Source organism: Heloderma suspectum, chromosome 1 (genome assembly GCF_057233095.1).
Source record: "Heloderma suspectum isolate Gila_16-S chromosome 1, 16-S_ref, whole genome shotgun sequence".
NCBI lineage: Eukaryota > Metazoa > Chordata > Lepidosauria > Squamata > Helodermatidae > Heloderma > Heloderma suspectum.
The window spans coordinates 193827800-193839872 of record NC_139458.1 but is presented as its reverse complement, the minus strand read 5'-3'; the positions used below and the strand labels follow the sequence as shown (position 1 = coordinate 193839872).

The 12073-nt window shown below is 42.0% G+C and overlaps 1 protein-coding gene across 25 annotated transcripts in view; it reads left to right on the top strand.

The window, feature by feature from the left end:
- The window catches only part of CERKL (CERK like autophagy regulator), a 64533-nt gene that overhangs the window by 28862 nt on the left and 23598 nt on the right, over positions 1 to 12073 (top strand). For 24 of the 25 annotated variants that reach the window (XR_014785011.1, XR_014785036.1, XR_014785047.1 and 21 more), the window contains 2 exons: positions 3261 to 3392; positions 10578 to 10641. The exons of the other annotated variant lie outside the window; for it this stretch is intronic. Coding sequence is in view for 18 of the 24 variants with exons in the window: in XM_084814979.1 (XP_084671105.1) it covers positions 3261 to 3392; positions 10578 to 10641 (196 nt within the window). In the remaining 6 variants the exon portion in view is untranslated. The remainder of the gene's footprint in view (positions 1 to 3260; positions 3393 to 10577; positions 10642 to 12073) is intronic. 25 annotated transcript variants of the gene reach the window in all.

Genomic DNA, 12073 nt, shown 5'->3' with positions numbered 1-12073 from the left:
TGGTGCCCTGACACACGGCTGTTGAAGCAAAGTAAACTGCATCAGTTGCGCTGCTCTCTTTTTTACCATTATATTTAAATGCGCAGCTGTGCAGGTACGTGGGGGTGTGAGATTTTGCGGTTTAGTGGCTGTTTTGTATTTTAGCGGTTCTTTGGTGTCTTGCCGTTCCTCGTTAGGTAAAATGTGGGTGGGCTTCTCCTTCATTACCATGCCAACTGTTTGGCAGTTCTCCAGCCCAAGACTCTCACGATGGTTTGCACACACCAAGGCCTGCCCATCATTCCAAAATGGTGGCTGGAGCAAATTTGGCCCTGGACCTTTTGCTCCCCCGACACCCCCCCCAAGCCCTTGGCCACTGACTCCAAAGCAGCCTTTGCAAAGATACGAAGCTGCGAAGGTGTGGTTGAAGAAATGAGCATGCTTCTCCGTGCCTCTGTAACTGCGCAGCCGTGAAAGAATGGGGAGAAGTAACACAAGCACTAGGCACGCCTACCATATGCCCACCACAAGATGCGAAGTCAGTTCAAGGAAGGGATAGACAGCTTGCAACCGCTGGAAACCTTCAGCAAACCAAAAACATCGCAGCAAAATGCCTTTTTGGAAATCCGCATTTTCTGGATGAAAACCACGGTTTGGCTGCAAAATGGCGACTGCGTCATACGTCCTGAAGGACCTTGAATTGCAGCAGACCCAGAGTAAATGGCGCATGTAGATGGGGCCCCTGTTTCCTTCCTTCTTCTCCTTCCAGATACTTCAGTCCCTTGCCCACTCTGGGAACCTTGTTAAACAGCTTCTCTGTTAATGATCTGTCCACACAATATGATTCTTTCTATCCTTTTTATATAATGCATTTCTTCTGCCTCCAATTCCAGCCACTTCATTCCATTTTCCCCTCCCACCCAGTTGTCAGTTCTCAATCTTGTTTTCTCAATCTGTTAATGGCTGGTTTTGAGGGGTTTCCCCCACTTAGTGTTTTTTCTTAACATTTTTTGTACTCCTGCACACCTCAGGGTTGCCTCAAGCCTGCTGATGCTTCCCTTTTGTGCATGGGTGGTGTGGTTTTGGCTACAGCTGCGTGAGCGCAGAAAGACTTGAATGGGAAATAGAAGGAATGGTAATATTGCAGTGCCTCTGAGCATATCCAAAGGTCTGTTGTCACCACTGAGAAACTGTAGCCCAAACATGTGAACACACACAATTAAGGCAGATGGCATATCTCCTGCACAATTTAGAATCCCAGCATCTCTCTTGATTACCAATTCCAATTAAGTACTAATTCCATCAGCATTGCCAGAAAATTGCAACCAGAGACAGGGCTGGTCCTGTCATCAGGAAGCAGATGCCAGGGGACAGGAAGCAGCAGGAAGGTGTTAGAGCTGTGTGTGCTATGCAGCCTGCTAAATGCAGTGGAGGACACTGCCCAGTCACCAGTGTTGAAGTAAGATTCAATTGCAGACCCAGTCAGCTTCTGTATGTGGAATGGGCGTGGGGTGGCATTTTGTTGTTTGTCTTAGGCAGCAAAATATCTTGGGCTGGCCCTGACCAGAGAACTCATACATTCTGTTCCCATCTGTGCAACTATTTACTGCTAGTTTCCCCTCTCGCATTCTTTTTTGATGACTTCACAAAACACGATTATTCCCCCCCCCCACACACACACACAGTTCTTCACCTTTCCTTTTTTGCATATGGGAAAAGGCTCTGTCCATTCTCCACCCCCCACACCCCCAGACTTAATCTGTGCTGAGACAACAGGAGCCTGTTTCCAATACAAGGGCTGAGTCCTGGAGTATCTGAACATGTGCAGTGTGGTTTCCTTTCAGCACTGCAGTTTTTCCTGCATACTTTTAATTCAGGTGTACATCACCTCTGAGCAAATGCTTAGCCGAAGCTTTTCAGTATAAGGGCAGAGCTCATAGTCTTTCCCGCCAGAAAAAAATCCGTTGTTGGCATCCTCTACCCCTACCAACTTCCTTTATCCCAGCAACTCAGTTAGCAAAAAAAAAAAGTAGTCATTTTCTTCTTTTTTATAAGACAGTTTACCAGGACAGTGGAAGAAGGTATTTTTTCATTTTTAAATTATCTTTGACTTGCGTACCTTATCAATGCATTAAGGGAATCAATGGAGGGCTGATCCATGCACATTCCTTGTCTCACTTTCTCCTCGGCTGTTGTCCAATCCCTCTGTCCCCCCGCCCCCCACCCGGCCTCAGTTGGGCTGGGAGAAGCAGAGAGAAATTATTACAGTTACATGATCAACAATTACAATATTACCGTCACCATAAGGTAAAGAATATGAAGAATGTAAAGGTTTGTAAACAACTTTGGTGGGCAACCTCTTTGTAATGCCAACTCTCAGGGTTTCAGTTTTAGCTAATGAAGTTCTTTATAGTACGAAAGAAAAAAGAAGTAGATCTGTTGCTTTACATCATGATATTTAGGTCTGTGATTTTTTCTGGGATTGTTGCTATCCTGGGAAAGCTACAGGGCAAGTCATTCATCTACTCTTAAACAAATGACCTTCTGCCTCTGTAAAGTCTCATCTGATATAAACATTGAATAGCACTGATGATGAATAAAAATGTTTGGTAGTTTGGAGGTAAAGATTATTAGGGTGTGTTTTTTAACTAACAAAAATGTAGAAAATCAGCTACATGTTTTGGCTAAAATGTGCATTAAATAATACACATTTTGCCTTGTTCTCCTCTCATACCCTTATTTCTTGATCCTTTAATCAAGGGCAGATTTCTTTTGCACCTGCTCCTTCTGTGTGGCATGATAGATAATCTGTAAATCCTGAAAATTGTAGTATCAAATCTCTGTACCAACTGTGAAGGAGTACTATTATCAAATCCTTGCTGAGAGGCATTTCCTTTTAAATTCTCAGGAGAATATTCTCTCTCTATCTCCCTCCCTCTTTCAGATTTGAACCATGACCTAAAACTGCTTTCGTTATATCTGTCACATAATGCTCTCGATAATGGTGACTGACTCATTTGTACTGGTTATTCTTGGCTGTAGACTCATAAGTGAGTTAGTGCTCCAGTTGCTCAAGGATATTACATAGGTGCTTGATATAAGTAATGAGCATCTTCATGTAAAAAAAAAAAAGTTTCTAGACAACCAAGAATTGCTGTACTTAATGTCAGAATGTATACATATCTACATGTGTTAACATTTAAAATTATGCTTAATATTTTCAAGGCTGTGTGTTGTTTGAATAAATCTAAAAAACATATGTGTTTTTGTTTTGTTTTTAGGTTTTCCAAGTAGGCCAAAGTCATTAAAAGTGTTTATCAATCCAAATAGTCATAGAAAAGAGGCTACCCACATTTATTATGAACATGTTGCACCTCTCTTTAAGCTTGCTGACATCAGAACTGACGTTATAGGTAAGATGCTCTGCAGAACTTGATTTAATCCATTTTTAAAGCAAACAAGGCAGTCTGCATGTATTTCTATTTCAGCGACCCCATTTTGGATAAATGAATGCATTTAAAGAATTCCATTTCTGGTCAGTGAAGATTATTTTACATGGTTGTGCCGGTTTTTTTAATTAAATATTTAAATTACATTCTTGCCTTTTTAAAATACCTCTCACCAATCTGATCACTGGTTACTGGAGTTATAGAAATTAATGAACATTAGTAAAAGTACATGATTCATTAACGCTGCAACAAGCATATGTGCTTTCTAAGGAGTAAGGGTGCAATTCTATACTGAACTCAGTGGGTTTTGCTTCTGGATAGATACGCATATGATTGCGCTATAGGTCCCACAGCATTTATTTATTTATTTATTGCATTTATATCTCGCCTTTTTTCCTCCTTGAGGAACCTAAGGCAGCGTACATAGTCCTCCTCCATTTCATCCTCACAACAACAACCCTGTGAGGTGGGCTGGGCTGAGAGTCTGTGACTGGCCCAGAGTCACCCAGTGAGCTTCCATGGCCGAGTGGGGACTAGAACCTGGATCTCCCGACTCCCAGTCCAACACTCTCGCCACTACACCACACTGGCTCTCAGAATTCAGTGGGACTTATTTCTGAGTAAGTATGGATAGGACTAGGCTGTTAAGGATAGAATGGAAACAGTCTGGCCTCTTTCTAGAGATTCTCCTGCACAAGATCTTCCTCTTCTTTTAGTTGCTGAACAGTTGATTGAGGGTGTCAGTTCTGACAGACCAAATAGTGTATCAGAGGCTGGTGTTCTGTCCTCAGTCCCCTTACCTTTCCAAACAGATGAACAGTGCATTCAGAAATGATAAACAGGCTTGCATGCCTGTTGTATGAGCATTAGATATGTCCCCCTAAGAGATAAATGTGGAAAATGCCCTTCCGCATGCCAAGGAAATCCAGCAGGTTTTCCATGCATTGACCATCCTTGCTAAAGAATCAGTGACCAGGGGGGTGGGGTGGGAATCTTCATGACAATGGAATGAGAAGTGCGTTGGAGTACTAGCCACATTTCTGTGGAATTGGCTTTGCTCTGTCAGGGACACACCAAACAAGATAAGCCGAGTGTACCGTACCTTTAAAATCTGGTTTCCAGGGGTCACACAGTGCTTGAAAGGAACATATTTTTGGGTGGGTGTGGGGAGTAGAACTGAACTTCATCAAACTGGCAGGGGCTGCTTAACCAATGAGAAAGGCTTGTCCACCCCATCCAGGCTCCCTCTTGCTACTACATTATTATGAAAGGAGAGCAACTAATTTTTCCCGTGTGTGCAGATTTCCCTGAAAAAGCCAAAATCCCCAGTTCTCCAATGCAGCATCTGAAGGGTCCCCTTGAGAGCTTTCCCGCACCCCAGTTTTGCCCCATTCCAGCAATCTGCCACGGAATTATTGCTCCTATCCATTTTGCCCCATGTGCGCACTTTTGCCTATTGCTTCCACACACACACCCTTTTTCTCTTTCTCCCTGTTCACAATGAGAAGCTCTCCTAAACCAAGCCTTTACTGCAATAAAGTCATAAAGTAGAGAAGGGGCTTTACATAACCGAGGAGAAACAACTTTACATCAGAGAAACTACAGAATATCAAAGAAGCACAACATCCAGTAGCAATTTAGGGCACAATCCTATGGGGATAGGTGGCCTCCTCCGAACTCGGAGGTGGCCGCCTATCCAATGCAAGACAGGAGAAGCACAGAGGGGATTGTTTCCTCCACGCTTCTCCTGCTCTGCATTTGCGGCTAGACAGCCGATTTTGGCTGTCTAGCCTCAGGAAGGCGGAGCCCGGGAGGAGGCTGCTGGACGACACGATGTGTTATACCGGCATTTGTGCCTTCCCCGCCCTGGAACTCCCTGTTTTCGCCGCTCTGTGCCCTTCTTCCGAGCGTAGAACGCGGGGCTGTTCCAAGCTGCCTGCAAGCACAGGAGGGGGGGAAGGTCAGTTCTCTGGGAACTGACCTCGGAGCATGGGTGCTGAGGTCGGTTTCCAGAAAACCACATATCCTATGGCTGTCTAGCTGCTGACTAGTGGCCATAGGATTGCTCTCTCCCGTGAAGAGCACTTTAGGGCAAATTACTAAATAACCCTTTCACTGCAGGGGAGTGAGATTTCTTTCTTCCTTCTGAGTAAATATGCACAGAAGGGGGGCTATGTTAAAGATTAAAAGCATGCTACCTAAGGTGAATGAGTGTCCTCACTACTGCGGTAATGTGAGGGGTCACTGCTGCCTCCCTGGGGATTTTCTCAATGGGAAAAAGTACTTCCACTGGGGAAAGAAGAGGGAATGGGGCATCCCACCCCCTTGACCACGTCACTGCCAGGGCACAGAGGCATGCCCAGGATTTAATGCGGGAGGGATGTGGCACACTAGTAAAACTGCCAGGGGAACACTTTTAGTAAAAAAGCTGGAGTAAAAGGAGTTTCAGAAAATGAGGCTTTTCAAGAGGGAGGTGGCTGGTTGGCAGCGGATGGGTGATGACATCATCTGTCACGAAGGAATTCAGACTGCTCTAATTTCGTACTAAATTACCTGGCTTTGCACGATCATTGCGGCCCATTGTGGCTTATATAAGCCATGGTGGCTTACATACAGCATGTGCCACCCCCCTTTTTGAATACTCAAGCAGGTGGTCGCTGTGGCTTATCGTGTTGTGTTAACCCAGTGAGGATGGCTCATGCGAATGTTAAACACCCCTAATATAATCCTAATGGGTAATGCGAGGGTTGTTTTACTCTTGCATAAGCCACTCTCGCTGGGTTCACGCGGTATAAGCCATGGCGACTGCCCACTGCGGCTTGAACATTCAAAATGGTCACCGGCATGAGCTTGAATAAGCCACAGAGGGCTGCGGCAATCCTTCTAACTGGCCCAGTGTCTCTGTGGATTTTTCTTGACTAAAGAGTTAAAATATTCAGTAAGACACCAAACTAAACATCGTCAGAAGGTCAAAATAATTGAATATGTAATCTAATCTGCCTAAGGAGTGCTCATTCTATCTTGATGTTTGTGGCTGGTCTATAAGTTTTGATTTCAAGTGTCAAAATAAAGACACGTCTCTTTCAGAAGTGGCTTTTGCTTCAATTGCTAAAACTGTTTTTGCATAATTCCAGCAACTCAGTAACCAGTTGACAAATAAAACATTCATAAAATAATCCTTTGGCCCTCTTTTCAAAGCACTGATGTAAAACAGTTTAAATAAAGATAATTTAACTCATTTTTTTAAAGGATAGGATAAAATTAAACACATGTAAGGTCTATACATTTTGTAACAATTCAAAGCATACTGCTGTATTTATTGGCTAACACTCCACCTACAGGATACTTTGGCAAATTGCAAGTACTTCAGTTTTGTCAAATATATTTTTATTTAAGAGAGTAATTCTTGTTTAATCAAATCGCATGACAGTTCATACATGAATGTCTGAAATATACATTTCTTTCTCAATATTAAAAAATACATAGAGAATGTATATCGGGGATGTATATGGGAGATAGAGCTCTCCTTCAAGAACTGCAGTAGACCAATAAAAACATGTCTGTTTAAAACCTTCCCCCATTCTAAATGCTTGCTAGAATAAAAATGTGTTAGCTATGGTCAAACTCCATATTTAGCTCTAGCATTATTTTACATTTAACTCCTACATTATTTTTGTCATGCATAGAGTTTGCATTGTTCAGCCAGTAGAAAGCAGATTGTGTTAAAGCTTTTCCTAAAGGTTGGATTGGGGTCCACCCCATCCTAAAGACGCCCTGGTGTCCTTCAGTAGAGTAGGTAGGCTTTAATTAGCAGATTGCCAGATCCTTCTTTTTTGTGGTAAAAAATTTCTCCACAAATTTGAGATGAAAGACAGGCCTTTGTATACTTCTCATTAAAATCATATCAAATCTGGATAATAATCTGAATTCTGCAACTTGTATGAATTAGCAACTTAAGTATTTGCCTATATTTCCTTTTTTGAGGGTTTTTTGAGGCACTTGTTTTCTCTCTGGCTGTATTTGGATGTAATGCTAAACTATGGTTTAGTACTACGTGAAGGAGCCTCAGGCTCATATATCCTCCCTCCCTTTCCTCTGGCAAACCTGCAAAGAGATCAGAAGCATTTGCTTCTGTTTTCAAGTAACTGCAGTTTGTTGTTATGTCTGAACATAACTTTTAAGGTTTAACGCTGATTTGTCTGAACAAGCCAGTTTCAGATCTTGCTTAATTCTGGATTGTTTGGATAAACCATAGTTTAAACTAACTGTTTTGTCCTGGTTAAGACCTAACAACAAATCACACAGCAAATGCTTCCAAAAGTAAATGCTTCTGATCTTGAAACTGCACTAGAGAAGAAGAGAGGAGCAAGCTTGTGCATGTAACACTAAACTGGTTTAGCATTACATCTGAAGACATCTCTCTCCCTGTGGCCCCTGAGTCTTTGCTTTGCATTCCAGTTTAGTTTACTGCTTCATATTTGCCCCCCTGGTTCAGAAGAGGGCATCAAAGGAGCAGGAGGAATGGTCAAGGGACTGTTGTGTTAATAATGAAGGACAGGAGTGTATCTCTGAACATGTGTGGAATACATAATTATTGCGGTAGTGTGAAAGGTGGGATGGATAGGGCCATAAGAGCATCCCAAACCTGCTTCCCAAGAATTAAAAAAAGGTGCATTTTTTGTGTTATAGCTTTTCATCTACCTAGCTCTACATCTTTGAAGGATGGTGGGGCTAATTTGCACATTAGTGATAATGCCACAATGATGCTTCCGGCTCTGCACACTGCTATTTGGGCCTTTAAAGGCTAAGGGTCAAGAGTATAGCATATGGAGTGATGACACCATAGTGCTGTTCCATGGCTGGAGTTCCTTATTTGAAGCCGCAGGCCAGAAACTGTGCAGTGGTGTTCTGCATGTTACTCGACCTACTCACTTTAAGGACATTGTTACCTATTGTAATGAAGTAGGTCAGTGGCTAACTGTAAAGCTTTTTAATTAGAAATGTTTTTAGATATCCACACAATAAATTTAACAATATTTAGAAACACTAGACAAGAAAGAATGTACTATCACAAAAGACAGACAGGCATGAAAGATTAATGTAATCTTGCATATACTAATGCACATTCTTACACAAAAAATCCATCTGGAAGTGTCATGTCAGTCAGCAGAAATCTTTGATGAGTGGATGCAGCTGGGCTGTCTCTTCTGGCAAGGATGCCCTAGAAAATGCTAAATGTAGTTATGATGCTTTATGCCATCTGCACTATGCTAGCTTATTCTTCCTTTGCTAGCATTGACTGTACTGTATAAGGTATCAGCAATCAGAGACAGCAATGTAGATTGACAGATTCATTTCCTCCAGAGGTTACAGATTCTGGTGTATACTTGTACCACCACCCTCCTGTGTTATATTCTTTTGTCACTGGTATCCAGCTTTATTATTTCCACAGATAACTAATCCAAGTTAAATATTTGTATTTACCATTGCATTGTGTTTTCAGGCACTTCAGTTCTATGTGATAAAATGATTACATCCAGTAGAACAGGGATGGGCAGCCTTTAGACTTGTTGGATCTACTTTATCTTTTTACTAGTACTGCTAGATCCACCAACCAGAATCAGGTGCAAAAGACATAATTTACTATTAAAGAAAAGAGTGCTTCTGAGCACAGAAATGAACTGAGCTGAACTCAGTGCTTACACGCAAAAGTCCACTCCTGGTTACCCCAACCTTTCTGCATTTCAGCAGCAGAACTATATGAGACATAATGTTGTTGTTGCTGTTGATAAATAACTGGGAATCAGAAGCCCTTGGTGAACTATTGCAAATCACGTGGAGATCTACCAATATAGTAATCTTCACTATTTTTCAAGCAGGAGACACTTTGGTGTCAGGCACTGCTGCTGAGGCCACTTTGGGGGCCTTTCCTCTCCTTATTTATTTATTTCATTTCTATACTTCCCAATAGCCAAAGCTGTCTCCTTGCCCTTGGTCAAGTGGTGTCACTGCTGGAAGCCTGTTGGGGCCTGTCCTCCCCATTCCCCTTCATGCCATCCAAGCAAGGCCTCATCAGTCAGTCACAAGGCAGGCACATTCCAACAGTCTCATTTAGTCCTTGGATGGGGATGGATCTTTTCCTCATCACTGAGAGAGTGCTCCACTCTGCTCAGTGCTGCAAAATCTCCCTACATTGCTTATGAATGCACACACATTCAATTCCCCCTCCGACTCCAGCACCTGCCCTGTGCACTGCTGCAGCTAGCCAGTCATGTTGCTCTTTCCTCTTCAGCTTCTCCCATACAAGAGTTTATTGGCTGATTGCTCCTGCATTGTCCTCCTCTCCCCCGACCTTTACAGGGGGAGTAAAGCTTTACAGCTGATGAGTGGCAGGTCTTGTGGCTCCCTATCCCCGAAGTGTTCTTTGGTAGCCCAGATCATAGCAGCTGGCGCTCCGCTAAACAACAAGGTAAAGGTAGAGAGCTCCTGCAGAGCATGTACAGCTAATGCAAAAACGAGAGAGGGAGAGAGAGAGGGAGAAATTCATATTTGAGGTGATGGTCCTTGCGCCTTGCAACAAAGAACACTGTACCCGTAGATCATGATCTACCTTCTGCCCATCCCTGTTGTAAAAGATACCTGTTTATTCTTGTGCTGACATGTATACCTCATAAGTCAATAACTAGTGTTCTATAAATGAAATATATCTATTGTCTTGCCTGAGAAATAGGAGATGATTTATGTAGCTTAAGTATACAATCTACTCTTCATTTACAAAACTGTTAAGAAGTTATTACAACTTTTTTATGTTCCAAAATTAGAGGGAGAAATAATTTCCATGACCATAATCCATAAAAACTAGCGGATTGGTTCCGTATGCCCACAGGGGTTTTAGAATTGTGTTTCTAGATCTGCACTACCACATACTGCATAGCAGTCTGTTTGGAAAAGTCAGGAGAACTTGGTATTTGTCTTTGAGGTCTGCTGCTCTAAGGGAAAAGGCACAAATCCCACTGGGTACACTGAGTAGCTCTTTGGATTGTAATTTATGGCTTCTAAAACACGCTTATTGTTCTAAATTGAGAAGCTGAGTGTTTAAAATGGTCTCTAATCATTTCTGTGTTATAACGAATGATGTATCTTTCATAGTTACTGAACATGAAGGACATGCTCTTGCATTGCTTAAGGAATGTGATCTAAAGCCTTTTCATGGGTAAGAGTCTCTTTCACTGTTTTCCTTACTGTAAGGATGCTGTTAACTCAGGGAAAATATCATAAGTGACAAAGGAGCAAAGGTTTTTAAATAATCCATGGGAGTCTATCTCTTGCATCACAACAGAGGTTTTCCGCAAACCCGCTATTTGAGACAGGAGTTCCATTGTGCACACAGAATTTCTCCACCAAATGAATCGGTCTATGTTCAGAAGACCTCAGTGCATCAGGGCACTTGTAGGTCTTTTAAATCAAGGTGTTAATTTCAGATGTGTACAAATGAAATAGGTGTATGGGCCCCATAACCTGGAATTCAAGTATTTAATAGTTATCATTTTCCTTGATCATATTTAGTACATGCGTTAATAATTGAAATAATTATTAATGCATATACTGAATCTGATGAAAGAAAATGATAACTCTTAAGTTTCGAATATTTTAATTGGGCAATCGGCAATTAATAAATGTTCTCATTTCCTCATCTCTCATGCTTTCTTACACTAATAAAATAAATGTTAGATTTCTCTTTCAAATAACCAGTTTATTGGAACTGCTAACAATGTACAACCGAATACTACTTAATGCCTATTCAAGACCATCTGTACCAGTTTGCTTCTGATGGGATGTACCGAGTGCTGAACCTCTGAAACTTGAGGCGTTGGTAGTAAGATGTTATTTCAGGAATGCTATGCAGATATATAACTGTAAACAAATAAACCTGTTCAAAAGTTTTGGACCAACATGTTGGCATTGAAGAGAGGTGTAGATTTTGTTAATACTTAATACATTTATGTCTCGTCCTTCCTCCAAGAAGCAGATCCATGTATTCTGTTTGCTTTCTTTGATTTTATGCTTTCTTTGATTTTATCCTCACAACAACCTTGTGAAGAAGGTTAGGCCTGTCTTCCCCAGCCTGGTGCTCCCCTTGTTTTAGACTACAGCTCCCAGCATTCCTGACCATTGGCCATGCTGGCTGGGGCTGATGGAAGCTGGGTGAGGTGAGAGATGATGACTGGCCCAAGGTCGCCCAGCAAGCTTCATGGCCGAGCAGGGATTTGAATTCAGATCTCTCCAGTCTTAGTTTGTCACATTAACAACTACACCATGTCGACTCTGTTCTAATGTAACTGTTAAAGGCAATAAGAATATGGCCGTTGACAAAACTGGGATAAAATCAGTTATGCAAAATTACTATGATTTGAAAACTGCTGTAGCATAGTGACTAAGACTGAGATACAAATCAGGATGTTGCTGATTCAAATCTCTCCTCTGCCGTGAACTTACTAGGTGGCCTTAGGTAAGCCCCCCACCCCCAGCCTCTGTGCAATATGAGGCATATAATACTGACTTACTTTACAGGGCTGTTGTAACAATTGTAGCTAGATAATGCTTGTGAAGAGCTTTGGACACTTGAAAGCACCATACAAATGATA